Source organism: Pan paniscus, chromosome 7, assembly GCF_029289425.2.
Source record: "Pan paniscus chromosome 7, NHGRI_mPanPan1-v2.0_pri, whole genome shotgun sequence".
NCBI lineage: Eukaryota > Metazoa > Chordata > Mammalia > Primates > Hominidae > Pan > Pan paniscus.
The window spans coordinates 23420562-23448420 of NC_073256.2; the positions used below are offsets into that span (position 1 = coordinate 23420562).

General features: G+C 50.0%; 1 protein-coding gene across 1 annotated transcript in view; it reads right to left on the minus strand.

The window, feature by feature from the left end:
* LOC100992112 (translation initiation factor IF-2) overlaps positions 1 to 24917 on the minus strand; it is a 120221-nt gene extending 95304 nt beyond the window's left edge. Inside the window, 5 exon segments of the mRNA XM_063607041.1 lie at positions 9112 to 9347; positions 15255 to 15541; positions 15544 to 15927; positions 23143 to 23211; positions 24911 to 24917. Of these exon segments, the coding sequence (XP_063463111.1) occupies positions 9112 to 9347; positions 15255 to 15541; positions 15544 to 15927; positions 23143 to 23211; positions 24911 to 24917 (983 nt within the window).
* Between the last annotated feature and the right edge of the window lie 2942 nt (positions 24918 to 27859).

Below are 27859 nucleotides of genomic sequence, written 5' to 3' on the forward strand. Positions count from 1 at the left end.
CAGCCTCACCTGGAACAGGTTAAATAAAGGTGTGTGACTTTGTCTTCATGTCCTTTGGAATTGGAAATCCAAACTTCCTCTTCTGTGCCTTTAAGGTCCTGGCTGCTGCCCCACAGCTCCCTTCTCTTCCCTCCTTCTTTTGTCCTGACTTTTTTTTTTTTTTTTTTTGAGATGGAATCTTGCTCTGTTGCCCAGGCTGGAGTACAGTGGCACAATCTCAGCTCACTGCAACCTCCATCTTCCGGGTTCAAGCAATTCTCGTGGCTCAGCTTCCCAAGTAGCTGGTATTATAGGTGTCACCATGTCTGGCTAATTATTGTATTTTTAGGAGAGACAGGCTTTCACCATGTAGGCCAGGCTAGTCTCAAACTCCTGGCCTCAGGTGATCCACCCACCTCGGCCTCCCAAAGTGCTGGGATTACAGGTGTGAGCCACCATGCCCGGCCCTCTTGTCCTAACTCTGCCATCTCTTTGCAGTCTCCCCTGAGCAGCTTTCCCTTGGCCCGCCCTGCCTCCCTCCAGAACTGTACTCTCAAACCACCCCCAATGCCCCCTGGCCCTGGCTCCTGCCCCGGGGCTCTGATCCTCAGCTGGTGAGTTCTAGAGGGTCAGAGGAAGCCAGACTCCCTAGAGAAGCTATGGCAGGAGCCCTGTACTGGGATGTGGGTAATCTGACCCCTTCCAGCTGGGGCCAAATAGAAGGGGGAAAGGCTGCCCCCAGAATACGGGGCCCTCAGAGGCCCTGGGGATCTGTGCTGGCAGTCAGGAGGACTGTCACCTCTGTGCAGTTGCCTGCAAGGAGGGCTGTGCAGGAAGCTGCATGTTGCTCAGAGAACAAAAAAAGGAAATGAAATGCACCATCTTGTTATTAGCAAGAGCTTTTGAGGCAGACACTTAAATATGCATGCCTAGACATTGTAAAACTTGGGGGAAATGTTAATTTCAATAACGCCAGTTCTTGAGCTTGCAGAAACCATTCTTTTATCTCCCTTCCTAGTCATTTGGGGGCTCCATCCCTCAGAGTGGCAGCGCCAAGACAGCCGGCCTCACTGGGTTTTGTAAGCTGTGCAAGGTGAGATCCCAAGCCCTTACCTGGAGACCCATCTTAGGAAAACGTCAGAACAGGGCAACAAGTTGCCATTTCCTCCCTCCTTTCTCTTCCCCATACAAAAATCAGAAAGCACACTAGCCCAGTGCCCAGCCACAGTGATGAGGAAACCCCACTCAAAACCCTGGGTTGTGCCCCTGATACCAAAGATCTGCAAAATTGGGACTCACCTGCTGGAACCCTAGCCCAGACTTGTGTACATTTCAGGGGTCGCTGGACTCATGGCCGCCTGTGACGTCAGGGTGGTACAAGTCCTCTTAATCTAAGACTGTCGGGGTACAAAGATAAGCATTTTTTTTCCTTTTTCTTGAGAGCCAGATGGTAAATAGTTCAGCTTTGCAGGCCATAGGTTTCTGTCCCAACTATTCAACTCTCCATTGTAGCAGGAAAGCAGCCACAGACAATATGCACTGAAATGGGTGTGGCTGTGTTCCAATAAAACTTTATTTGTATGAACAGGCAGGGAGCTGGTTCTGGCCTGTGGGCTACAGCCTGCCTCCTCTGCTACAGCGTGATCTCCAAGGACCGATCCGTCTTGTAGATCAGCAGCTGGCACACAGGAGCTGCTCAGATACTTGAAGGAGGAACGGAGAAGGCAAACAGCCCCCAGTATGCAGACGTGAGGGTCTCCCAGCAGCACCATCCTTTGCCATCTCATGCCGAGGGACAAAGCCAGAGCAGGGCTCTCCACCAAGGCTGGGTTCTCCTCCAAGGAAATGTGATAACAAGACAGAAAGGACTGTGGAAGGATAGGGGCTTTGCAGTCCCACAAACCACAGTTTGCAAGACCAGGAGCATCCTGCACTTCCTTGCACACATCCTGGGTGGGTGCTGGAGCATCTAGACTTAGAATGAATCTTCTCCCCCTCCTTCCCCAACTGGCCTCCATTAAACTTCCAGCAACAATGTAGTGTATGTACACAATGGAATACTATTCAGCCTTCGAAAAGAAGGAAATCCTGCCATTTGAGACAACATGGATGAGCCTGGAGGATACTATGTTAAGTGAAATAAGCCAGGCACAAAACGACAAATACCACATTATCTCACTTACATGTGGAATCTAAAAAAGTTGAACTCAGCCAAGCATGGTGGCTCATGCCTGTAATCCCAGCACTTTGGGAGGTTGAGGCTGGCAGATTGCTTGAGCACAGGAGTTCGAGACCAGCCTGCATAACATAGCAATAGCCCATCTCTACAAAAAATACAAAAATCATTGGAGCATGGTAGTGCATGCCTGTACTCCCAGATACTCAGGAGGCTGAGGTGGGAGGATTGATTGAACTTGGGACGTCAAGGCTGCAGTGAGCCAAGATCACACCCCTGCACTACAGCCTGGGCAATAGAAGGAGACTGTCTCAAAAAAAAGAAAGAAAAATAAAAGAAAAAAGTTGAATTCATAGAAGCGGAGTAGAATGATGGTTGCCAGAGTGGGGAAGTGGGCAGATGCCAAAGGACACAGAATGTCATTTTTAGAGAAGAATAAGTTCAGGAGATCCGTGGGACAACATGGTACCTATAGTTAATAGCAACATATCATACACTTGGAAATCACTAAGAGAGTAGATTTTTTAAGTGTTCTCACCACAAAAAAATAAGTCTGGGAGGTGATATGTTATTTACCTTGATTTAGCCATTTCATAATGTATACATACTTCAATCACATCATGTTGTATACCCTTTTGTACATAATTTTTGCCAATTCAATAAATTCAACAACTCCAATAAACAAGACATTCTCTTTACAAAAATAATTATTAAAAATAAAATTCAGAATTCTATTGTATTTATTTATTTTTGAAACAGAGTCTCGCTCTGTCACCCAGGCTGGCTGAAGTACAGTGGGGTGATCTCGGCTGACTGCAACCTCTGTCTCCCAGATTCAAATGATTCTCCTGCCTCAGCTTCCCAAGTAGCTGGGATTACAGGTGTGTGCCATCACACCTGGCTAATTTCTGTATCTTAAGTAGAGACAGTTTCGGCATGTTGACCAGGCTGCTCTCGAACTACTGACCTTGGGTGATCCGCCAGCCTCGGCCTCCCAAAGTGCTGGGATTACAAATGTAAGCCACTGTGCCCGGCCAGAATATAAAAGATGGTTTAATTCAACTAAAACATTAAAACATTGATTATTTCTATAAGTGTTAATTGTTCTAATATGTTTTGGTCAAAATAGTCTCCTTACCTATCCACAATTAAGTGGTTAATTGACATTTGATTGGATTCTGATGAAGTTTTCAAATCATGATTGACTTTTCCAATGTATAGTAAAATGTGCTTGAAAATATTTCATAAAAATTAATATTTAAAAATGGTCAGGCATGGTGGCTCATGCCTGTAATCCCAGCACTTTGGGAAGCCAAGGTGGGCCGATCACTTGAGGTCAGGAGTTTGAGACCAGCCTGGCCAAACCTCATCTCTACTAAAAATGCAAAAGTTACTCGGGCATGGTGGCGTGCACCTGCATTCCCAGCTACTTGGGAGGCTGAGGCAGGAGAATCGATTGAACCTGGGAGGTGGGCTCCCCAGGCTTAGAGCAAAACCCCCATCTTGTCTGTCTCCACTCTCATCCCAGGCAATCGCGGTCATTTCCATAGCCTCAACCACTATCAACCTGGGATGCCTCCCAAACCCGAGTCTCCAGCCCAAATCTGCCTTCCTAGCCCCAGACCCATCTGTCCTGGCACACTTTGCCCACTGGGTCCCAAGCAACCTCAGCCAATGAGTCCAACATCAACTTCCTGTCCTTGCCTGACACTGCCAGCCCTGAGATCAGACCTGACCATTCACCTCCAGTACCTGATAGGTCCGACAGTCCTTTGGAACATATCCCACGAACATTCCCCAAACCAGGCACCGGACTCCACACATCAACATCGTCACGTGAGTCACCAGCATCCCTGGCAGGGACCCCTGTCCCAGCCTCCAACTCATCTCATTCCTGTCCCTTGAATTCTGTGTCACAATCCAGAGGCCACGAGAAGAAAAATGACAACCTTAATGAAATTAAAAGAATTGAGAAGACATCTCCGTATGGTCCAAAGTCTTTCCAACTGAGAAACACATATCAAGATCCAGCCTGCCAGCCCTGGGGTTAAATGTTCCTGAAATAATTAAAGCCCAGGGCAACACAGTCCCCATTCCAAAGTACTCCCAGCATAGTAAGACTTGCTTCCCTGGATGGGCTCGAAATATCCAGTGTGTACCCTGCCCCTCTCTGTTGTAGCTAACAGGAATGTGCTTCATGTCTTCTTCCTGCACGAAGGACCATCCACCAACCTGTGCAGGCAGCACTTTTGGCCAGGGGAGGATGCGAGAACTTCCCACCATTTCCCACTTACACACTGCATTCCTCAGGAGCCTGCCTCACAAATTACAAGAGCGCCACAGGAGACACAACATGTTCCGGCAGGTGGCCATGTCTTCATGTCAGCTTGAAAGATCGTCACCAGGGAAATATCTATATCTCGGCAGACAGAGCTTCAGCCTGTGTAGTCCAGCTGTGCTCAAATGGAAATCCAGAAACCCAGATGTTGGTCCAAACAACCTGTCTCAGGGAGCTGGCTCTGCAGGACCCCAGCGTGGGAGTGAACTGGGTGGGCCACCTGCCCTGCCTGCCCACATCCCTGCTTCCTGGAATCCTGGACCCTGAGAACCAGGGGGACATGGTGGGGAACAGGCAAGTCTTGTGCAGAAAGCCAAGATGCCACCCAAATCCACTCTGCAGTCTAGGTGGGTGATATTCTGCTCCGCACCACACCAGTACATAAGGGGATGGAGGATGGAGTCTAGACAACCCAAATGTAGAAAGATATTGCCCAAGTATTTTGTGCTTTGTCTGTGTTACAATGCTTTGCCCAGCCCAGGGTGGTGGCTCACACATGTGATCTCAGCACCTTGGGAGGCCGAGCTGGGCGGATCATCTTAGGTCAGGAGATTGAGACCAGCCTGGCCAACATGGTGAAACCCCATCTCTACTAAAAATACAAAAATTAGCCAGGTGTGGTGGTGGGCAACTGTACTCCCAGCTACTTGGGAGGCTGAGGCACGAGGATCACTTGAGCCCAGGAGGTGGAGGTTGCAGTGAGCGGAGATCATGCCACTGCACTCCAGCCTGGGCAACAGAGTAAGACTCCATCTCAAAAAAAAAAAAAAATAAATAAAAGCTATGCCCAGCATTTTCAATGTACTGTCTTATTATCTCAGTAAATCCCATGTAACCTTCCTATGAAAGTGTATCTCATTTATCTCCATTTCATAAATGAGAAACCTGAGGCCCCTGGAGTCGTATTAATTTTCCAAGACTGCATTGCTGATAAAGAGTACAGCAGGGACCCAAGCTTGACACTCTCACCCTCAAACATTTCCACAAGTGTAGACCAATGGCTCTCAGCTGGAGTGGTTTGGCTCACGTACAACTCCCTTGCTCCATGGCATTTGAAACTGTCTGGAGACATCTGGGGTAGCCATAACTGGGAGGGTAGAATGGTACCTAGAGGATGGAGACCACAGATGCTGCTAACCATCCTACAATACACAGGATGGCCTCCCCACCACCACCACCACCATGAATGGTCTGATCCCAAATGTTGTGACTGTGCCAAAGCTGAGAAACCCAGGTTTCTCCTCAGCAAGAAGGGAAAATACCTGCAACGTGGATGCACCTCTGAAGGAATCCCTCTGCAGGAGCCCCAAGCTGAGAATAACCTTCCTGATCTGGTTTCAACCCTGGATGCTTTCAACTTGTGCGTACATCAGGGATTTCAGGGACTCCAGTGAGTTATTACCCTCGAATGCTCGGTTCTGCCTGACAACCCAGAAATCTCTGACAAGATGCCTGGTCTTGGGGAAGGCTCAGCAAGTGGTTGAGGTTGATAACCAAATACCTAGGAGAGACTTTTCTCTCCCTCCAGGAGGAGCTGTAGGTCAGACACACCCTGGGATCATTCACAAGTTGTCAATAAAGGCTTGGGGAGGGCCAGGTTTTCTAGGACTTCTCAATGGGGTCGGTGATTGTGGATACAAAGGAAGCCTGTGAAACTTCTGATATTGGCAGGAAATCAATGTCCCCCACCCTCCACCCCCCCAGGTCCCCACCATAAACACATGCCCTGCAGCAGGAATTGGCACTCTGGGGATCCTGGGGTCCCGATTTATCTGCTAAAACATCCTATAGCCACCACCGAATAAAGCAACCTCTTGCCACCCAACCACAAGAGCACAGTATGGGAGCCACCCCAAGGAACACCAAGTCACATTAAAACCTCAGCCATCCAGAGCACCAGGCCTGGTGGTGAGAAAGAACATTTTATCCTTAAAGGCATCTGAATGCCCATGCTGCTTCTTACAGAGAAAAGTCCAAAATAATCTGCTATTAAAGAACAAGGATGGTTTTGACATTTTAACCAAGCTAATGGTCTGCGCAGACAAAATCTCATAAAAGGGCGCTCTGTTCTTCTTGATCCACTCAGACAAGGCCTGTGAGTGAGGAAACGGGCTCTCCTCCTCAAAGAAATCACTGCTGATCCTCACACCAGCCTGACACTGCTTCATGGGTTCTTCAGAAAGTGTATTCCCATAGAAACTAAAAAGGAAGAGGAATGTGTCTGGTTTGCATTGTGGACAGCAGTGGGCTTTGGGTCAAATTTTAAGTTTGAAAATCAAGATTCCCTCTTTTTGAAGGGCTGCTGCACTGAGAAAATACAGACACCGTGAAAAGAGGGTGCCACGTTCAGATTCAGGAAACAAGGATGGTTTCTGTTCAGTTCCTCCATCATCCTTCAGGTCATGCGATTCCCATTTCCCTCTGTGGACCAAAAAGTTCAGTGGGGTTTCTGCCTTTTAAATATTTCATTATCAACATATCATCCTTTTAGACTCCAGAAAGCATTTTAACATGGAGATTCTGGCTTAAGACTCTTGTGGGTCTCTCTGTCTCTCTCTCTCTCTCTCTCTTTTCCTTGAAACAGGGTCTCATATTGTCACCCAGGCTGGAGTGCAGTGGCATGATCACAGCTCACTGCAGACCGATCTTCCAGGCTCTAGCAATCCTCCCACCTCAGCCTCCAAAGTACTTGGGACTACAGGCACACACCACTATACTTGGCTTTTGTTTTGTTTTGTTTTGTTTTTGTTTTTGTTTTTGTTTTGGTAGATATGAGGCTTCACCACGTTGCCCAGGCTGGTCTTAAACTGCTGGGCTCAAGTGATCCCCCCTTCGCCCTCGAAAAGTGCTGGGATTATTGGCTTGAGCCACCACGCCTGGCCAAGGACCTTGTCTCTTGTGATGCACCCCAGAACAAAACATCGCTGCAAAAACACACTAAGGCATGAGTTTCAGTCCTAAGTCCCATTTATGCACCATACACTATGTGCCAGGCACAATGCTAAGTGCTTCTATGGACGAGTTTCCCTTAATCTCAGCAGTAACAACCGCAGGCACTGGGGTCTCTAGACCGATCCATTTGCCAGTGAAGACAGTAAGGCTCAGAGAGGATAAGTGGCTTGTGCCATGTCAGCCAGCGAAGGAGGGGCAGAACCAGGATCCAAACCCCAGCCACCTGGCTCCAGACTCGCGTTCCCAAGGTCCCAATACGCTTGTTCACCACACTGCATTCTAGTATCCTGGTCTTTGGCAGAGTCCACGTAAAAGAAGGAGGTAGAGGGAGTGAGAGGGACTTTACGCAATAAAGTTTCCTGGTGTCACACTGCCACCGTAATTGTGTCCCTGATCAGGACCTCTCCCTTCTCATCCTTTCCGTGATCGGCCCTGGAAAACCTTCCAGAGAACTGTCCTCCTTCTCCCGGGATCTCAGAGAAAATTCGCCTGAGCTCAGTGTCCAGGTGACCCAAGCTCTGAATGCGGTAACGTGCACAGGGAGATGAGGATGTCACCATGAGCAAGCCTCCCAGACAGCATCCAGGAGCAACCCCAAGACTGGGCAGGGTGGGGCTCTGATGCAGCCCACGGCGAGGAGGGCTGCCCGTGCTGCCTAAATGGGTTCAGAATGAAGGCCGCCCTCTCTCCCATGTGGGACTCATTAACCACGAATCCAATTATTAAGACAAGCTCAGCTGAGCAAATGGTCAAACATAAAAACATGTGGAAGGAACAAAGAGGTCAACCCCATTATCCATCAAAAACCATCAAGGTGGCGGCCCTCACTGAGGGGTACAGCTCTCCAGCGGGCCCTCATCTGCCCTCCAAACTCACGTTCCTCCCCAGTGGAAGGCCAGCAAAGCCACACAGGAAGAGTTGGGGTAGGAAAGCAGAAAGTGAACCCCAGGAGGCCAGGCTGGCCACGCAGCCCCATCCCACACACACAGGCCCGGTGACTCAGGGGCCCACGTGTGCAGGAAACCGGGAGCTCATAGGGACAGCGCCCCGGGGGATGCAAGGAACTTTGCCTCTCTGTCCCTCTCTGTAGGGATGGAAAGAGAACGATTTCTGGGATGGAAGCCATCTGCCTCCTCTCAATTCTCGCTGCCCAAATAGAAAGGGAAAAAAAACCAGGAAGATGCGGGACAGGTGAGGAGCTGCGTGAGCGCCGCCAGCCCGCAGCCCAGCAGAGCAGGGCTTGGCCAAGCCTGGCGCCAGGGAATTCCCCCTGCCCCCACCACAGGCCCCTCGCCAGGTGAGAGGCACCTACAGAGTCAAAGATAGATGCCCCAGACAGGATGCCCAGGGCAACCCCCGCCCCTTCCCCTGCTGGGAGCCCCCAGGACGCGGGGCTTCCCCTCCCCTTTGGCTAGCCGCAGAGTCCAGCGGGTCTCCCAGCAAGGGACGTCGTGGGAGAATCAGGAAGTCGAAGCCACACAGCCGAGAAGGGGCAGCTGGCGTCTCGGAGGCCGTCACGAGCTGTCACTCCGCGCCCGCCGGAGTTGCCGCTCAGTAACCAACTTCAACCCGGGGCCAGCCACGGAGAATCCCGCCGCCTCTACCCCACGTCCCCGGCACCTCCGCGCCCCCGGCACCCCCGGACCCCCGCGCCCGCGTCACTTACTCCTCTGCCGTCGCCACCTGTCTAGGTGCCGGTCTCCTCCCTGCCCGGCCGCGGCGCGTCCTCCCCGTCCTCGCAGTCCTGGGGCTGTGCGCTTCTCCCCTCCAGCAACAGCCGCAGCCTCTTCTCTTCGGGAGGAACGTCGTCCTCCTCCCTCCTGGGCCGGCCATCACTGCCTCGAGGCTTGCCAGTGGCTTCGGAGCTGCCGGAAGGGCTGGCCATGGCTCCAGGGGCTCTGCCTGCACTTGGGGAAGAAGAAGCACCCGGCGCGAGCGGCCTCTCGGCGGAGCTGGGGCGTCTGAGCGCGGGCTTGCTGGGTCCGCGCGGCGCGGAGCTGGGCATCGGGGCCGGCGCGGGCTCCTCCTCGGGCCGCTTCTGGCTCCCTGGCGCCCACTGCTGGCCGCTCCCGTGCACCGCGGACACGCCGGACCCGGGCCTGGGCCGCTCTCACCTGTTCAGGCCCAGGCAGTCCCTGTCCCTTGCCCTTGGCCAGGCCCGCTCTGGCCAGGCCCTGCATCTCCTCCCCGCCCCAGCCAGGTTGCAACCCGGTGGTCTCCCTGACCAAGGAGGAGAGAAGACAAGGGACACCCGAGAGGGTGGACATCGGCCACAGCCACCTTGTCTTTGCTCTTACCCTGTGTCTTCCATGATTTGGAGGTGGTGGGAAACCCGAGGCTGCTCAAAACTCGTGGAGAATTCCTCCTGCAGGATGACATGAATGCACCTTCCCATTGCCTACCAACAGATCTTTTTTGAGCATCACTGTGGACCAGACGTAGTGATGGGGGAGGGGATATTGTGGTGAACATGACAGGCATTGCCTTCATCCAGTGGGGCTCAGCGCTGGGTGAGAAGTCATTGAGAATGAACATTTTCAATTCGGCCAAAGGAGGCCAAGGAGAAGTGCTGGGGCCATGGGAACTGAAAAAGACAGGAGGCTAGCCGGTCTTCCAGCTGGGAGAGGGCCAGCAGCAGCGGCTGTTCCAAACGAAGCAACAGCTGAGAGAGGTCTCAGAGAGTTGTTCTCAGCCCAGGGAGGGTGTTCAGGCAGAGGGAACAGCGTGTGCAAAAGCCCAGAGGCTGGGAAAGAAGCAAAAAGAGGACTGTGGGGCTGGAGCGTGGTGGGCAAGGTGCGAGAGGCGTGGTGGGTGGACAGATTGCCTGGGACCCAGCCCTGCAGGGGCAGAGGAGATAGGGGATCCTTGCAGACCCCCAGCTGGGGCTCAGGCACAGAGACAATGCAGGTGGACAAAAGGAGGAGACGAGGAGAAATATTTTGGAGGCATGTCCTGATGAATGAGCCCAGGATGAACCCTTAGTGTCAGTGTGGAGCTCCTTCCTTGGCTGTGTGATGAGCTGAACCCAGAGGTATTTTCTGGACATTGAAGTGCTACACCCAGAGTCCAGGACAGGCTAAGTGAGCACCAGCAGCTCCTGGCCCACCTCAAAAGCAGGAGAGACAGGGGAGACTGGGGAGGCCGGGGTGGAAGGGGAAGCCAGGAAGGCAGGAGAGGCCAGGGAAGCAGAGGAGGCCAGGGAGGCAGCGGAGGCAGGAGAGGCTGGGGAGGCTGTGTCCTTTCCATGATTCTGCCCAAGATCCTAGGCCCCTGTACTCCCTGAGCTTCCCCACCCCAAGCTCTGGAACCATGTTGCACAATGGTCTCCCCACTAAGCTCCTGATGGCGACCCCTACACTGCTGTGCTCCCTATTTCAACCCTAACAGCTCTCACAGTGGGCAGCACATAGTAGGTGCTCAGGAAACACTGGAGGGAGAGCACATGGTTCTGTTGAGCACCTTCCTCTCTCCTCCAGTTCTCCCCTGTCATGAAATAATTCTGATAACGACACATGGGCTTTGAGACCCTCTTCTATTACTTTCCATATGCTAATCCATCTATACTTCACAGCAGCCCTGGGGGTGGGTGCAATGAGGATGCCCATTTTATAGAGGAAGAGACTGACGTATAAAGAGGGTAAGTGACATAGGCACACTACAGGGGCTGGGGCCAAGTGATCAGAGCACTCAATCCCCAAAGGCAAGGTGGATGCAGTTACCATAAAAGACAGCAGAGTCAAAGCTGCAACCAGAATAGCCTGACTCGCAGAGACCTATGGTGCCTGCTGATCGTGGCATTCCTAGAAGTGAAACAGATAAGAAGCCTGCCACATTTTTACTTGATCTGTGTTTGCAGAAGAGTTCTAGGTCATGTGAGCAGAAGTCTAATCTGAATCACAAAAACAGTCACACTCCCCATTCAATTTCCAGACATAAGCCAGTTCACAGACTCGGAGTCCCTTGTCTGAATGGGAAGCCAGTTCCCCTCCAGAAAGGACTCTGCTCCACTGTCAAAAATTTATACTGTCAATCTTTCTCCCAGCCTGCCCCCAAGGGAATACACAGCCTTTTACCAGGATGACTGAACAGGAGAAAAGGAACTAATGAGACCTGTGCAGGATCACTGGACACAGGCTCTGAACTGGCACTAGGCTGAGACTAGGGTCTACCAGTCAGAATAGGCATTTTGGAGGTCAGGTGAATGTTGGTGCAAGTTCATGTCATGGTAGATCCATTGGGTCCCCAACTCCATCCTCTGGTTATATACAAAGCGGCAATGCTGAGATTCAAATTCACGGCATCCAACATAGAGGCTGGGCTCTTACTCATGAAACATTCTGACACTAGTAACCAATTTAAAAATGCAAACACCTTCTGGGGCTAGCCAGAGTCCTCCAAACAGTCATGTAAATTGGTTCTGCCAAGGATTTCCTCCCACCCCCTGCTAAGAGGCAGTTGCAAGGAGAGACTAGGGAAGGGCATTGGGTAACTTTGTTGCTAAAAGCTCTTCTGGATAAAGACGTTTGGGAAAAGAAGCAAATAGAGTTCAGCAGAAGAGGTAAGAAAGTAAGTTTATGTTTGGCCAGGCACGGTGGCTCACGCCTGTAATCCCAGCACTTGGGAAGGCCGAGGCGGGCAGATCACGAGGTCAAGAGATCCGACTATCCTGGCCAACGTGGTGAAGCCCCGTCTCTACTAAAATTCAAGAATTAGATGGGCATGATGGCACACGCCTGTAGTCCCAGTTACTCGAGAACCTGAGGCAGGATAATCACTTGAGCCCAGGAGGTGGATGGAGGTTGCAGTGAGCGGAGATCATGCCACTGCACTCCAGCCTGGGCAATAGAGTAAGACTCTGTCTTAAAATAAAATAAAAATAAATAAATGCTATGCCAAGTATTTTCCATGTACTGTCTTATTATCTCAGTAAATCCCATATAACCTTCCTATGAAAGTGTATCTCATTTATCTACATTTTATAGATGAGAATACTGAGGCCCCTGGAGTACTATTAATTTTCGAAGACCTCATTGCTCATAAAGGGTACAGCAGGGACTCAAGCTCGACACTCTCACTCTCAAACATTTCCACAAGTGTAGACCAATGGCTCTCAAGTGGAGTGGTTTTGCTCACGTAACACTCCCTTGCCCCACAGCATTTGAAACCATCTGGAGACATCTGGGGTAGCCATAGCTGGGAGGGTAGAATGGCACCTAGAGGATGGAGACCACAGATGCTGCTAACCATCCTTCAATACACAGGATGGCCCCACCACCACCACGAATGGTCTGACCCCAAATGTTGTGACTGTGCCAAAGCTGAGAAACCCAGGTTTCTCCTCAGCATAAGGAAAATCCCTGCAACGTGGATGCACCTCTACAGGATCCCCAGGCTGACAATAACCTTCCTGATCTGGTTTCAACCCTGCATGCTTTTACCTGGTGCGTCCATCAGGGATTTCAGGGACTCCAGTGAGTTATTACCCTCGAATGCTCGGTTCTGCCTGACAACACAGAAATCTCTGACAAGATGCCTGGTCTTGGGGAAGGCTCAGCAAGTGGTTGAGGTTGATAACCAGATACCTAGGAGAGACTTTTGTCTCCCTCCAGGAGGAGCTGTGGGTCAGACACACCCTGGGATCATTCACAAGCGGTCAATAAAGGCTTGGGGAGGGCCAGGTTTTCTAGGCCTTCTCAATGGGATGGGTATTTGTGGATACACAAGAAGCCTGTGAAACCTCTGATATTGGCAGGAAATCAATGCCCCCCACCCTCCACCCCTCCCCACATCTCCACCATAAACACATGCCCTGCAGGGCAGGACTTGGAACTCAAGTGCTCCTGGGGGCCCGATTTATCTGCTAAAACATCCTATAGCCACCACCGAATAAAGAAATCCCTTGCTACCCAACCACAAGAGCACAGCCTGGGAGCCACTCCAAGGAACACCAAGTCACATTAAAACCTCAGCCATCCAGAGCACCAGGCCTGGTGATAAGAAAGAACATTTTATCCTTAAAAGCATCTGAATGCCCATGCTGCTTCTTACAGAGAAAAGTCCAAAATAATCTGCTATTAAAGAACGAGGATGGTTTTGACATTTTTACCAAGCTAATGGTCTACGCAGACAAAATCTCATAAAAGGGCACTCTGTTCTTCTTGATCCACTCAGACATGGCCTGTGAGTGAAGAAACGGGCTCTCCTCCTCAAAGAAATCACTGCTGATCCTCACACCAGCCTGACACTGCTTCATGGGTTCTTCAAAGAGAGTATTCCCATAGAAACTAAAAGGGAAGAGGAATGTATCTGGCGGGCATTGTGGACAGCAGTGGGCTTTGGGTCAAATTTTAAGTTTGAAAATCAAGATTCCCTCTTTTTGAGGGGCCGCCAGACTGAGCAGATACAGACACCGTGAAAAGAGGGTGCCACGTTCAGATTCAGGAAACTAGGATGGTTTCTGTTCAGTTCCTCCATCATTCTTCAGGTCATGCGATTCCCATTTCCCTCTGTGGACCAAACAGTTCAGTGGGGTTTCTGCCTTTTAAATATTTCATAATCAACATATCATCATTTTAGCCTCCAGAAAGCATTTTAACATGAAGATTCTGGCTTAAGACTCTTGTGGGTCTGTCTGTCTCTCTCTCTCTCTCTTTTCCTTGAAACAGAGTATCACTTTGTCACCCAGGCTGGAGTGCAGTGGCATGATCACAGCTCACTGCAGACCGACCTTCCAGGCTCTAGCAATCCTCCCGCCTCAGCCTCCAAAGTACTTGGGACTACAGGCACACACCACCATAGCTGGCTTTATTTTTTATTTTTTTATTTTTGGTTGATATGAGGCTTCACCACGTTGCCCAATCTTGTCTTAAACTCCTGGCCTCGAGCGATCCTCTCACTTCGACCTCTCAAAGTGCTGGGATTAGTGGCTTGAGCCACCATGCCCAGCCAAGAACCTTGTCTCTTGTGATGCACCCCAGAACAAAACATCACTGCAAAAACACACCAAGGCATGAGTTTTAGTCCTAACTCCCATTTATCCACCATACACTATGTGCCAGTCACAACGCTAAGTGCTTCTATGGATGAGTTTCCCTTAATCTCAGCAGTAACAACCATAGGCAATGGGGCCTGTTGACAGATCCATTTGCCACTGAAGACAGTAAGGCTCAGAGAGGGTAAGTGGCTTGTTCCATGTCAGCCAGCTAAGGAGGGGCAGAACCAGGATGCAAACCCCAGCCGCCTGGCTTCAGACTCGCATTCCCAAGGTCCCACTACGTTTGGTCACTCCCCTGCATTCTGGTATCCTGGTCTTTGGCAGAGTCCACGTAAAAGAAGGAGGTGGAGGGAGTGAGAGGGACTTCACGCAATAAAGTTTCCCGGCGTTACACTGCCACCGTAATTGTGTTCCCGCCCAGGACCTCTCCCTTCTCATCGTTTCCGTGATCGACCCTGGAAAACCTTCCTGAGAACTGTCCTCCTTCTCCCGGGATCTCAGAGAAAATTCACCTGAGTTCAGTGTCCAGCTGACCCAAGCTCTGAATGCGGTAACGTGCACGGGGAGATGAGGATGTCACTATGAGCAAGCCTCCCAGACAACATCCGGGAGCAACCCCAAGACAGGGCAGGGGGGGCTCTGATGCAGCCCACGGCGAGGAGGGCTGCCCGTGCTGCCTAAATGGGTTCAGAATGAAGGCCGCCCTCCCAACTTCAAACCGGGGTCGGTCACGGAGCCTCCTGCCACCACTACCCCGCGTCGCAGGCACCCCCGCGCCCCCGGCACCCCCGGACCCCCGCGCCCGCGTCACTTACTCCTCTGCCGTCGCCACCTGTCTGGGTGCCGATCTCCTCCATGCCCGGCCGCGGCGCGTCCTCCCCGTCCTCGCAGTCCTGGGGCTGTGCGCTTCCCCCCTCCAGCAACAGCCGCAGCCTCTTCTCTTCGGGAGGAACGTCGTCCTCCTCCCTCCTGGGCCGGCTATCCCTGCCTCGGGGCTTGCCAGTGGCTTCGGAGCTGCCGGAAGGGCTGGCTTTGGATCCGGGGGCTCTGCCTGCACTTGGGGAAGAAGAAGCACCCGGCGCCAGCGTCCTCTCGGCGGAGCTGGGGCGTCTGATCTAGGGCTCCGTGGGTCCGCGCAGCGTGGAGCTGGGCATCGGGGCCGGCGCGGGCCCTTCCGCGGGCCGCTCCTGGCTCCCTGGCGCCCTCTGCTGGCCTCTCCCGCGCACCGCCGCCACGCTGGGCTGGGGCCTGCGCCGCTCTCACCTGTCCTGGCCCAGGAGGTCGCTGTCCCTTGCCTGTGGCCAGGCCCACTCTGGCCAGGCCTTGCACCTCCTCCCCGCCGCAGCCAGGTTGTACCCCGATGGTCTCCCTGCCCAAGGAGGAGAGAAGCCAAGGGACGCCCGGAGAGGGTGTACACCGGCCACAGCCACCTTGTGTTTGCTCTTAACCTGTGTCTTCCATGATTTGGAGGTGGTGGGAAACCCGAGGCTGCTCAAAACTCGTGGAGAATTCCTCCTGCAGGATGACATGAATGCACCTTCCCATTGCCTACCAACAGAACTTTTTTGAGCATCACTGTGGACCAGGCTTGGTGATGGGGGAGGGGATATTGCAGTGAACATGACAGGCATTGCCTTCATCCAGTGGGGCTCAGCGCTGGGTGAGAAGTCATTGAGAATGAACATTTTCAATTCGGCCAAAGGAGGCCAAGGAGAAGTGCTGGGGCCATGGGAACTGAAAAAGACAGGAGGCTAGCCGGTCTTCCAGCTGGGAGAGGGCCAGCAGCAGCGGCTGTTCCAAACGAAGCAACAGCTGAGAGAGGTCTCAGAGAGTTGTTCTCAGCCCAGTGGAGGGTGTTCAGGCAGAGGGAACAGCGTGTGCAAAAGCCCAGAGGCTGGGAAAGATGCAAAAAGAGGACTATGGGGCTGGAACGTGCTGGGCAAGGTGCGAGAGGCGTGGTGGGCGGACAGATTGCCTGGGACCCAGCCCTGCAGGGGCAGAGGAGATAGGGGATCCTTGCAGACCCCCAGCCGGGGCTCAGGCACAGAGACAATGCAAGTGGACAAAGGGAGGAGACGAGGAGAAATATTTTGGAGGCATGCCCTGATGAATGAGCCCAGGATGCACCCTTAGTGTCAGTGTGGAGCTCCTTCCTTGGCTGTGTGATAAGCTGAACCCAGGGGTATTTTCTGGACATCGAAGTGCTACACCCAGAGTCCAGGACAGGCTAAGTGAGCACCAGCAGCTCCTGGCCCACCTCAAAAGCAGGAGAGACAGGGGAGACTGGGGAGGCCGGGGTGGAAGGGGAAGCCAGGAAGGCAGGAGAGGCCAGGGAAGCAGAGGAGGCCAGGGAGGCAGCGGAGGCAGGAGAGGCTGGGGAGGCTGTGTCCTTTCCATGATTCTGCCCAAGATCCTAGGCCCCTGTACTCCCTGAGCTTCCCCACCCCAAGCTCTGGAACCATGTTGCACAATGGTCTCCCCACTAAGCTCCTGATGGCAGCCCCTACACTGCTGTGCTCTCTATTTCAACCGTAACGGCTCTCACAGTGGGCAGCACATAGTAGGTGCTCAGGAAACACTGGTGGGAGAGCACGTGGGTCTGCTCAACTCTTTCCTCTCTCCTCCAGCTCTCCCCTGTCATGAAATAATTCTGATAATGACACATGGGCTTTGAGACCCTCTTCTATTACTTTCCATATGCTAATCCATCTATACCTCACAGCCGCCCTGGGGGTGGGTGCAATGAGGATGCCCATTTTATAGTGGAGGTGACTGACGTATAAAGAGGGTAAGTGACATAGGCACACTACAGGGGCTGGGGCCAAGTGATCAGAGCACTCAATCCCCAAAGGCAAGGTGAATGCAGTTACCATAAAAGACAGCAGAGTCAAAGCTGCAACCAGAATAGCCTGACTCGCAGAGACCTATGGTGCCAGCTGATCGTGGCTTTCTTAGAAGTGAAATAGATAAGAAACCTGCCACATTTTTACTTGATCTGTGTTTGCAGAAGAGTTCTAGGTCAGGTGAGCAGAAGTCTAATCTGAATCATAAAAACAGAGTCACAGTCCCGCGTCAATTCCCAGACATAAGCCAGTTCACAGACCCGGAGTCCCTTGTCTGAATGGGAAGCCAGGTCCCCTCCAGAAAGGACTGGGCTCCACTGCCAAAAATTAATACTGTCAATCTTTCTCCCAGCCTGCCCCCAAAGGAATACACAGCCTTTTACCAGGATGACTGAATAGGAGAAAAGGAACTAATGGGACCTGTGCAGGATCACTGGACACAGGCTCTGAACTGGCACTAGGGCGAGACTAGGGTCTACTAGTCAGAATAGGCATTTTGGAGGTCACGTGAAAGTTGGTGTAAGTTCAAGTTATGGTAGATCCATTGGGTCCCCAAATCCAACCTCTGGTTATATACAAAGTGGCCATGTTGAGATTTAAATTCAGGGTATCCAACTTAGAGTCTGGGCTCTTATTCATGAAACATTCTGACACTACTAACCAATTTAAAAATGCAAACACCTCCTGGGGCTAGCGAGAGTCCTCCAAGCTGTCATGTAAATTGGTTCTGTCAAGGATTTCCTCCTACACACCCCCCCACCCCAACCTGAGAGCCAGTTGCAAGGATAGACTAGGGAAGGGCATTGGGTAACTTTGTTGCTAAATGTCTTCTGGATAAAGAAGAGCTTTATCCAGGAAAAACAAGCAAAATAGAGTTCAGCAGAAGTTGAGAAAAGAAGCAAATAGAGTTCAGCAGAAGAGGTAAGAAAGTAAGTTTATTTTTGACCAGGCATGGTGGCTCACGCCTGTAATCCTAGCACTTTGGGAAGCCAAGGTGGGCAGATCACGAGGTCAAGAGATCAAACCATCCTGACCAACATGGTGAAGCCCTGTCTGTACTAAAAATTCAAAAATTAGCTGGCCATGATGGCACACGCCTGTAGTCCCAGCTACTCGGGAGCCTGAGGCAGGAGAATCACTTGAACGCAGGAGGCAGAGGTTGCAGTGGGCCGAGATCATGCCACTGCATTCCAACCCGGTGACAGAACAAGACTCCATCTCATAAAACAAAACAAAACAACCAAAAAAGAAAGCTTATTTTTAAGCCTGAACAAGTGTGGTGGTTTAGGGGTTCTGCAAACACAGCCCCAATCAGGCTACAGTATGTAGTGGCAGCAATATTTACATCCAGTCACTCCTGGCCGGCTGAGCCAATTTTCAAAACGCCCTTGCACGGCTGCGCAGAGCGGCTGGCTCCACTGGCAGCCGGCAGAGCTATAACTCACACTGACACCACTGCCCTCAAACCCCTTAGGTAAGCACTTTTTTTGAGACGGAGTCCTGCTCTGTCAACCAGGCTGGAGTGCAGTGGCACAATCTCGGCTCACTGCAAGCCCCGCCTCCTGGGTTCATGCCATTCTCCTGCCTCAGCCTCCCAAGTAGCTGGGACTACAGGCGCCCGCCACCATGGCTAATTTTTTGTATTTTTCGTAGAGACGGGGTTTCACCGTGTTAGCCAGGATGGTCTCAATCTCCTGACCTTGTGATCTGCTTGCCTCGGCCTCCCAAAGTGCTGGGAGTACAGGCGTGAGCCACCGCGCCCGGCCTGGTAAGCACTTTTAATCAATGCGACAGAAATAAACATTTGCTGCAGAGCGGCAATGTGCAGGGAGGAACATGCTTCCACTCAGGCTCAGAAAGCAAAACCTGGTTGTTTACATCTATGCAAGAGCTCACAGCAAAACCCCTCTGTGTGGCTGCCAGCCTCACACACTCCCCCAAAGGGGTGAGTTTCTCTTTCCATGTTAATCTATGCTCTGACGTGCCATCTGTCAACCACCACACCATTGTCAGTTGACATTTCAAAGCATCTTTGCCCTGTGAATGGTCACCAGCCTTGCCCTGCAAGCCCCCAGGTGACATTGAACTTAAATGAGAGAGAAAACAGGTTTTGGGGTGGATTTCAGTTCAGCATCTTGGAGTCTCTGTGTGGACATGAAATCTTTCTCCCCAGCTGTGGGCTGCATCTTTGTTTGTCATCTGGCTTGGTTCTTGGGGACTTGGAAACTCGTAGGCAACTTTGCAATTTGTCAAGAAGCTGCACGGCCCTTCCAACAAAAGCAAGGAATAGGAACAGAAGCCCAAGGCTTCAGATCAAGGTGCAACTTAAAGTAGCCTCAGTGTAAAAGCAAACAAGAGTCAGAGGGATGGCTAAGGCAGAGTCTAGTTCCCAGGGCAGCTACAAGGCAAAGAGAAAGAGAGAGAGGGCAGAGACAGAAAGACGGAGAGAGATGGGAGGAGACAAGAGGCACCCAGGCCTCTGCATCAAAATCCCTACAAGAGGGGCCTCCTAAAAATGCAGGAGGCTGAGGTGGGTGCACACAGAAGTTCAAGACTAGCCTGGGAAACTTAGCAAGACCGTGTCTTTACAAAAAATACAAAAATTAGCCGGGTGTGGTGGTGTATGTCTTTGGTCCCAGTTACCCAGGAGGCTGAGGTGGGAGGATGGCTTGAGCCCAGGAGGTAGAGCTGCAGCGAGCTGAGATGGAACCTCTGCACTCCAGCTTGGGCAACAGAGTGAGACTTCATCTCAAAAAAATTTAAAAAGTTTTTAAAAAGGATCACCCTGGATACTTGAATGGGTAATAAGAAGGTAAGAGCAGAAGCAAGGAGACCAGCAGGGAGATTCTGCAGGTGGGAGTCCACAGAGGCTCAGACCAGGCTGGCGCCTAAGACTGGCTGAATTCTGTATATATTTTGATGATGAAGCAACTCACCGACTCTTGAAGAGTGGGCTCTAGGAGACTGCATTTTTAACAAGCTCTCAGAGGATGCTAATGCAGGCTGAAGTGGAAGAACTGCTTTAGGTGAAGCTTCTGTTTCATCCTTGGGGAAGTACCTACTGACTTTTTTCTAAGCCACCTCAAAAGAGGTGCTAGACAAGATGTGCTCCAATGTCTGAACATGTGTGCACAGCTCTAGAGCCAACCTCAGGACACTGAGTCAAAGGTTAGGAGTACAACAGTGAACAACCACTGTCCTCTTTTCAATGAGCTTTGCATTTAATGAGAGAAATAAAAAGCAAAAAAAAAAATCATTTTCAACTCAGAATGGTAAGAGTTATGGTGACAGTATGCCTGGGCAATGGGAGCACATAGAAGGGGCACCCAATCGGCCAGGTGCAGTTGTTCATGTCTGTAATCCCAGCACTTTGGGAGGCCAAGGTGGGTGGATCACTTGAGGCCAGGAGTTCGAAAACAACCTGGCCAACATAGTGAAATCCTGTCTTTACTAAAAATACAAAAAAATTAGCCAGATGTGGTGGTGATCACCTGCAATTCCAGATACTCAGAATGCTGAGGTGGGAGAATTGCTTGAACCCGGGATGCGGAGATTGCAGTGAGCCAAGATCGCGTCACTGAACTCCAGCCTGGGTGGCCAGAGCGAGACTCCGTCAAAAAAAAAAAAAAAAAAAAAAAAAAAAAAAAAAAAAAAAAAAAGCCCGGAGGTGGGTGGGCATGCAATCTCTATCAGGTGGTGAGAAATCCTTCTCCACCACAGGACTCCTCAGTTGAAGACTAGAAAATGGTAGGAACTAGCCAGGTCGATAGGAGAGGTGTGGAAGATCATTCCCAGCAGAGGGAAGAGCATGTGCAAAAATCGAGACGTGATAGGGTGAGGAGCTGAGAGATGTTCATATAATTGTAAAAAGTGACTAATGTAGAGGTAAGTTGGAGCCAAATCTTAAAGGCTCTTTGTCGTGTTTATCCTGTAGACAAAGGGAGACAGTAGATGTTTTTAGGCAGGGGAGCAATGATCCACTTTGTGCTAAAAGAAGATCAGTCTGGCTGAAGGAGAGTGGGAGGTGAGTAGACCAGGTAGGAGGCTGCAATACACCAAGTGAGACAAGATGGTTGGCTGGACCAAGGCTGTGGCAGTGGGGATGGACAGGAGACAGTAGACTAACTTAACTGAGAAAGAGGGAGGAATGAAGGATGAGACCTAGGTGATTTGGAAGCTGGGGGGATGGTGGTGTGAATCTAACGTGGGGAGCCCAGGCAGAAGAGGAAATCAGGAGAGGAAAGGTAAGACGAGGTCAATGCAAGACAGACAGCCAAGTGGAGATAACAACTGGGCCGTTGGATTCATCAGCCTGGAGTTATACAGAGAGCTCTGGAATGGAAATAAAGAGGAAAGGACTTTGGGAATAGGTGAATCCTCCCAGAATAATGTGTAGAGAAAGGAGAATAGAACACAGGGGACAGAAAAAGGGAAGAGATTTGTTATTAAAACCGACCATCCATCAGACATCTTCCAATAAAACGCTTGATAGAGGTTTCCTCAGTGTGAGTTATTCAGGACCAGAGCTAAAGACCATATTCCCAATAAAATCACTGCTGGGAAGGTCTTCATGAAAACATTTAATGCTGCTTTTAAAACAACAAAAACAAAAAGGCTTTAGCTACTGCACAGACCCTGGAGCAATGTTTCGGCAAGAGTCTATCAAACATGAATCTAATGTGACTCAAGGAAGTGTCATATCAAGTGTAAAAGTCCAGTTCCAATGTCCATAAGAGCCTTTCTGCCAGGTACAAGACCCTAATCCTGTTGAAGTGATTTTCTATTGATTAATAGGCTGGGAATACACAGGTTGTTGGTTTTGGAGATTTCCCTCCCTGTGCCTTCATGCCAGCTGTGAAAGAGTCAAAAGGCTCCTAACTGTCAAAATAAAAATGACACTTGGTCACAGAGGAAACAGATTATAGGTCAATCACATTGATGACTTTTTAACTATGAGAAGCCATTAATGTTATTGAATAAGTAAATCTGTTTGCATAAGCAGATTTTTATAGGCTGATGGGAATAAAGGTTTTCCTAAGTGGGTGATTTGTACAACGATAGCCTTTGGGTCTCTGATGGAACAGCTCTGATGAGGAAATGTTCCTTTAATTATGTGGAAGGCCAATTACCACGTTATAGCCACATTGTTTTGCAGATTGCATATAATTTCACCATTACCATAGCTTCAGCACTGTAATTCTGGAGAAAATTCGGGCACCAAGGAGACCCTTGAGGCACACTATGCTGGAGACAAAGATGTTTTAACGAATTCAATTTAAGCTTCAACGTTAGAGTTATTTTGTTGAATAAAACATAATGCAATAATGAGCTTGTGTATGTCAACTCTATAGTGGAGGTAATAATAGCTAGAAAGAGCACGTCCCGTCTCCTCTTTTTAATGCTCATTGAAGTAATACATAATTCTACAGAGAGAACCTTTCTCTAATATGTGCTTCATCTCAGGCTATGGGTGTTTTTTTGCAACTGTGCTTAATGAAAAAAAAGGTAAAGGATCTAATTTGGGAGCCATTCACAAAAGTGCTACCACTTGATGTTTTTTTATACTCTGAGATTTCTTATTCTCAGTGCCTACCAGGAATGGACTTTCTGGAGAAGCTCAGATTAATCACTCCTTATGAGAAGTGACAGCGTGCTGGAAGCCCTCACAGCCCTCATTCACTCTCGGTGCCTCCTCTGCCCGGGCTCCCACTTTGGTGGCACTTGAGGAGCCCTTCAGCCCACGGCTGCACGGTGGGAGCCACTTTCTGGGCTGGCCAAGGTCGGAACTGGCTCCCTTAGTTTGCAGGGAGGCATGGAGGGAGAGGCATGAGCCGGAACTGAGGCTATGTGCACTGCTTGCCTGCCAGCTGCAGTTCCGGATGGGCGTGGGCTTGGCGGCCGTGCACTAGGAGCTGCTGGCAGGCCTTGCCTGCCCGGGCAGCAAGGGGCTTAGAACCTGGGCCAGCAGCTGCTATGCTTGACTTCTCACCGGGCCTTAGCTGCCTCCCTGTGGGGCAGGGCTCGGGACCTGCAGCCTGCCATTCCTTAGCCTCCCCCCTCAGTGGGCTCCTGTGTGGCCCAAGCCTCCCCAATGATCACCGCCCCCTGCTCCACGGCGCCCAGTCCCATCGACCACCCAAGGGCTGAAGAGTGTGGGCGCATGGAGGGGGACTGGCAGGCAGCTCCACCTGCAGCTCCTGTGCTGGATCCACTGGGTGAAGCCAGCTGTGCTCCTGAGTCTGGTGGGGACTTGTAGAACCTTTATGTCTAGCTAAGGGATTGTAAATACACCAATTGGCACTCTGTATCTAGCTCAAGGTTTGTAAACACACCAATCAGCACCCTGTGTCTAGCTCAGGGTTTGTAAATGCACCAATCAACACTCTGTATCTAGTTACTAGGGTGGGGACTTGGAGAACCTTTGTGTGGACACTCTGTATCTAGCTAATCTAGTGGGGACGTGGGGAGCCTTTATGTCCAGCTCAGGGATTGTAAACGCACCAATTAGTGCCCTATCAAAACAGACCACTCAGGCTCTCTGTAAAATGGACCAATCAGCAGGATGTGGGTGGAGCCAGGTAAGAGAATAAAAGCAGACTGCCAGAGCCAGCAGTGGCAACCCACTGGGGTCACCTTCCGCACTGTGGAAGCTTTGTTCTTTTGCTCTTTGCAATAAATGTTGTTGCTGCTCACTGTTTGGGTCCACACTGCCTTTATGATCTGTAACACTCACCAAGAAGGTCTGCAGCCTCACTCCTGAAGCCAGCGAGACCATGAACCCACCGGGAGAAATGAACAACTCCAGACGTGCAGCCTTAAGAGCTGTAAAACTCACCATGAAGGCCTGCAGCTTCACTCCTGAGCCAGCGAGACCACGAACTCCACCAGAAGGAAGAAACTTCGAACACATCCAAACATCAGAAGGAACAAACTCCAGACACACCACCTTTAAGAACTGCAACGCTCACCAGAAGGTTCCACAGCTTCATTCTTGAAGTGAGTGAGACCAAGAACCCAGCAATTCTGGACACACTTATACACTTGGCAATGAGAGGTCTGTATGGAGCAAGTGAAGAAATCAGCAGAGTGAAGATAGAGGGAGAACAACATGATGGGGGAAAGGCAAAGTTAGTGCCATGTTGGTTTCAATTCTGCCACTCATGAGTGAGACCCATGACCTCCTCTCTCTAGGACTCTGTTGTTCTTATCTGTAGAGTGGAGGAATAGAAGGGCCTTTTAAAGTATTAACATTTCCTGACCTATCTGTAAAACACTTTCATTCAAACTGATGGGAATCTTGACTACTTTGCCAAGAGGACATAATAATCATTAAGCTGAATGCACCAAACAACATCGCCTGAAACTATCTAAGCAAAAACTGAGAAAGTTACACAGGACAGACAAACCTCCTGTAAGAGTAAGAACTCTTCAGCACATGCTTAGTGTGTCAAAGACAATGCTGTGTTCACACCATTCCTCTTCCTGGACATGCAGAAAGACTACATTTCCCAGCCTCACTTGCAGTTAGTTTGGAACCATGTGACTGCATTTCCACCAATAGGAATGTAAGAAATCACTTCTGGGCCAAGGTTATCAAAAGCAAGTGTGAGCTATGTTTCCTTTCTTACTATCCATAGGGCTACAAGTGAAAAACTCTGAGATGGCAGAATTAAAAGATGGAAACCTCCAGAATCTCTGAATCACTGTTGGACAAGGGCCCTCAAGGAGAACCCCTGCCCTGTACCAGACTATGCTATGGGTGTCAACCCACTGAGAGTTCAGGGTTTATTCATCTCAGCAGCAGTCTATTGTTACACTGACTAACATCCTAAGGTTTGAGAGATCTAGCATATTGTTAATTGAAGCTAGATTTAAGTTACACTGAGAACCTTATCTATTTAAAAATAAAAACTCTCCTAAAAAAAACCAAATAATCCACATTCCTTTCAACCACATGTGGCAAATTAACAAAAAAAAAAAAAAAAAAAAAAAAAAACCTGGCCACATATTAGGCCATAAAGAAGTCTCAACAAAATCCACTATACAATTGATATTGTCCAGATCACATTTTCCTGACCATAATGCAACAAAATTAGAAGTCAACAGCAAGAAGATAGCTAAACACAAGCATACATTTGGAAAATTAAAAATATCGTTTCATGAGTTAAATGAAAAATCACAATAGAAATTACTAAACATTTACAACTGAATGAAAACACAACTTTATATATATATGTATATATATATGTATATTTTTTTGTGAGTCTTCCAACTTTGTTCTTCTTTTACAAGGTTATTTGGGAAATTCTGGGTCTCCTGCAATTCCTCATACAGTTTTATGCTGTTTGTCAATTTCTGTGGCTGGGTCTATGAGAACTTATCGTAGTTCTCATAGACCGGGGTTTGCATGTGGCTGTCTAGAGTCCGGATCTGCTGCACCATGTCCGTCTCACTGTTCATCAGCTGGGCCAGAGGGCACTCTCTAGGAAGCTTGTCTAGGTAGACTTCCGGGTCGAAGTGCGCCCCGTTCAGATCAGTGGGGTCCAGGGGGTCGGTCCCCGCGGGGAGTCCCATCGCCTCCCCTTCCGAGAGGCCATTGTAAAACTTTAGCATCCTGTGCGCCTTCCACCGGCGCTCCGTGAGCCTCCCCATCCAGCCCTTCTGGGGAGTCCCCAGGTGCACACCCCGGGCTAGGCCCAGTGACAGCTGCCGCCGCCATAGCTCCAACTGCAGCCCACGGGCGTAAATTTTATATTTTTAAGTTGGATACATGGAGCTACTTGGCTTTTGCTTTCATCACACCGTTGAGGAAAGAGGTGGTTGCTTATGGTACCCCTGTTTTTACTGCAACGTGTAATGGATGAGAATCTCCCTGTTGCAGAGAGCAAAACACTGAACTAAATTGTGCTGTAACACAGCTCTGTGTTGGGGGATTGGGAGTGATCATGCAAACGCTTGCAAATTTGCACAGTGAGAGAGACAATTGTTTGGGCAGCTGCTCACTATATGAAAAGGCAATTGACCAAAAGTCTCTTACTGAGCTATCTCAATACTTTCATTTTATTTTAACTTTTGGCAGCAGGGTGCAATTAAAGGAGAGAAAGAAAACAAAGTGATAAGTGTAAGATAATGTACACACATGTGTAAAAGAAAATGACAAACAGGATCACTATTTGTCTCTTGGTTACCTCCTTGGGCTCTATGTCTCCTTCCTCAGAGAACCTCGTTTTCCTTTGTCCAGATTTGTTAGGGTGGATAATCCAGGCGCCTGCTCCCCCATGATGGAAGCCAAAGACGTCCCTGGAGCCGCCTCCCGCTGCATCCTTTCCTGCACTGCCCACATGGACACAACTCAGCCGATTAGACTTCCTCTCAGAACTTTAGTCTTGAGCAAAGGGATTAAAGGGTGAAGTGACTGAAGGTATGCCCTTCCAAACTGGTACGTGAGCTAATGGCTAAAGTTTGCCAAGCCCATCCAAGCACATTTTTTCGTCATTTTTATTTATTTATTTTTTTGAGACAGAGTCTTGCTCTGTTGCCCAGGCAGGAGTGCAGTGGCGTGATCTCGATTCACTGCAACCTCTGTCTCCCGGCTTCAAAGGAGTCTCCTGTCTCAGCCTCCCCAGTAGCTGGGATTACAGGTGTATGCCACCATGCCTGGCTAATTTTTTTGTTTTTTGGGGTTTTTTTCGTATTTTTAGTAGAAACAGGGTTTCACCATGTTGGCCAGGCTGGTCTCGAAATCCTGACCTTGTGATTCGCGTGCCTCAGCCTCCCAAAGGGCTGGGATTACAAACGTGAGCCACCGCACCCAGCTTCAAAAAGTTTTAAGCAGAGCTCAGTGGTCTTAACCACAGGCACATCGGAGGAGAATTTTTGAAAAACTTTCCAGCTTCCTCAATAGGAATGGAATCCAAACTCCGAATTGATGACTCCTTTGAGGAATTCGAGAGCTGTAAGGAAAGCCAGGAACAGGGACAAGGGAGAGATGCGTCCCGAATGATCCTGTGCCAATTCTTTCTGGAATCCTTGATGTGATCTCAGCTGACTTTTCTATACATGACACAGTGATTGTGGCACCCACTGGTCTAGCTGTGGTCTCCAAGGAACCTCCAAAGGGAAGGGCACAGTGAGCAGGGGCATCCGCCTGAGTGACGAGGATTTGAGAGGGCAGGATGGTTGCAGGGAGAGGACTTGCCAAATACCATGTGTCTGGACTTAGACTGCCTGGTTCAAATTGGACTTCACCCTTTTTGACTTCGTGATCTGGTACAAGCTACATGAAAATCCGTTGCGCTTTTTCTAGTCTGTAAAATCATCATGAAATGTGCACTAATAACGTGGAGACTATGCAGATGAAATGAAACAAGCTGCATAGAGCACAGAGCTCAGAGTCTGGCCTTTAGGAAGCCCTCAGTAAGGGTTCATGATGCCATGGTGTCTGTCATCATCCTCTTTATCCTCATCATCACCTTCAGAATCTCTTTGTTGTTCTTAGGGAATAGTTTAGAGGGACTGATTCCCTGCTATCATGGGTGAGATGTCTATGAAAAGGACAACCAGTGGGGGAGGAAAGC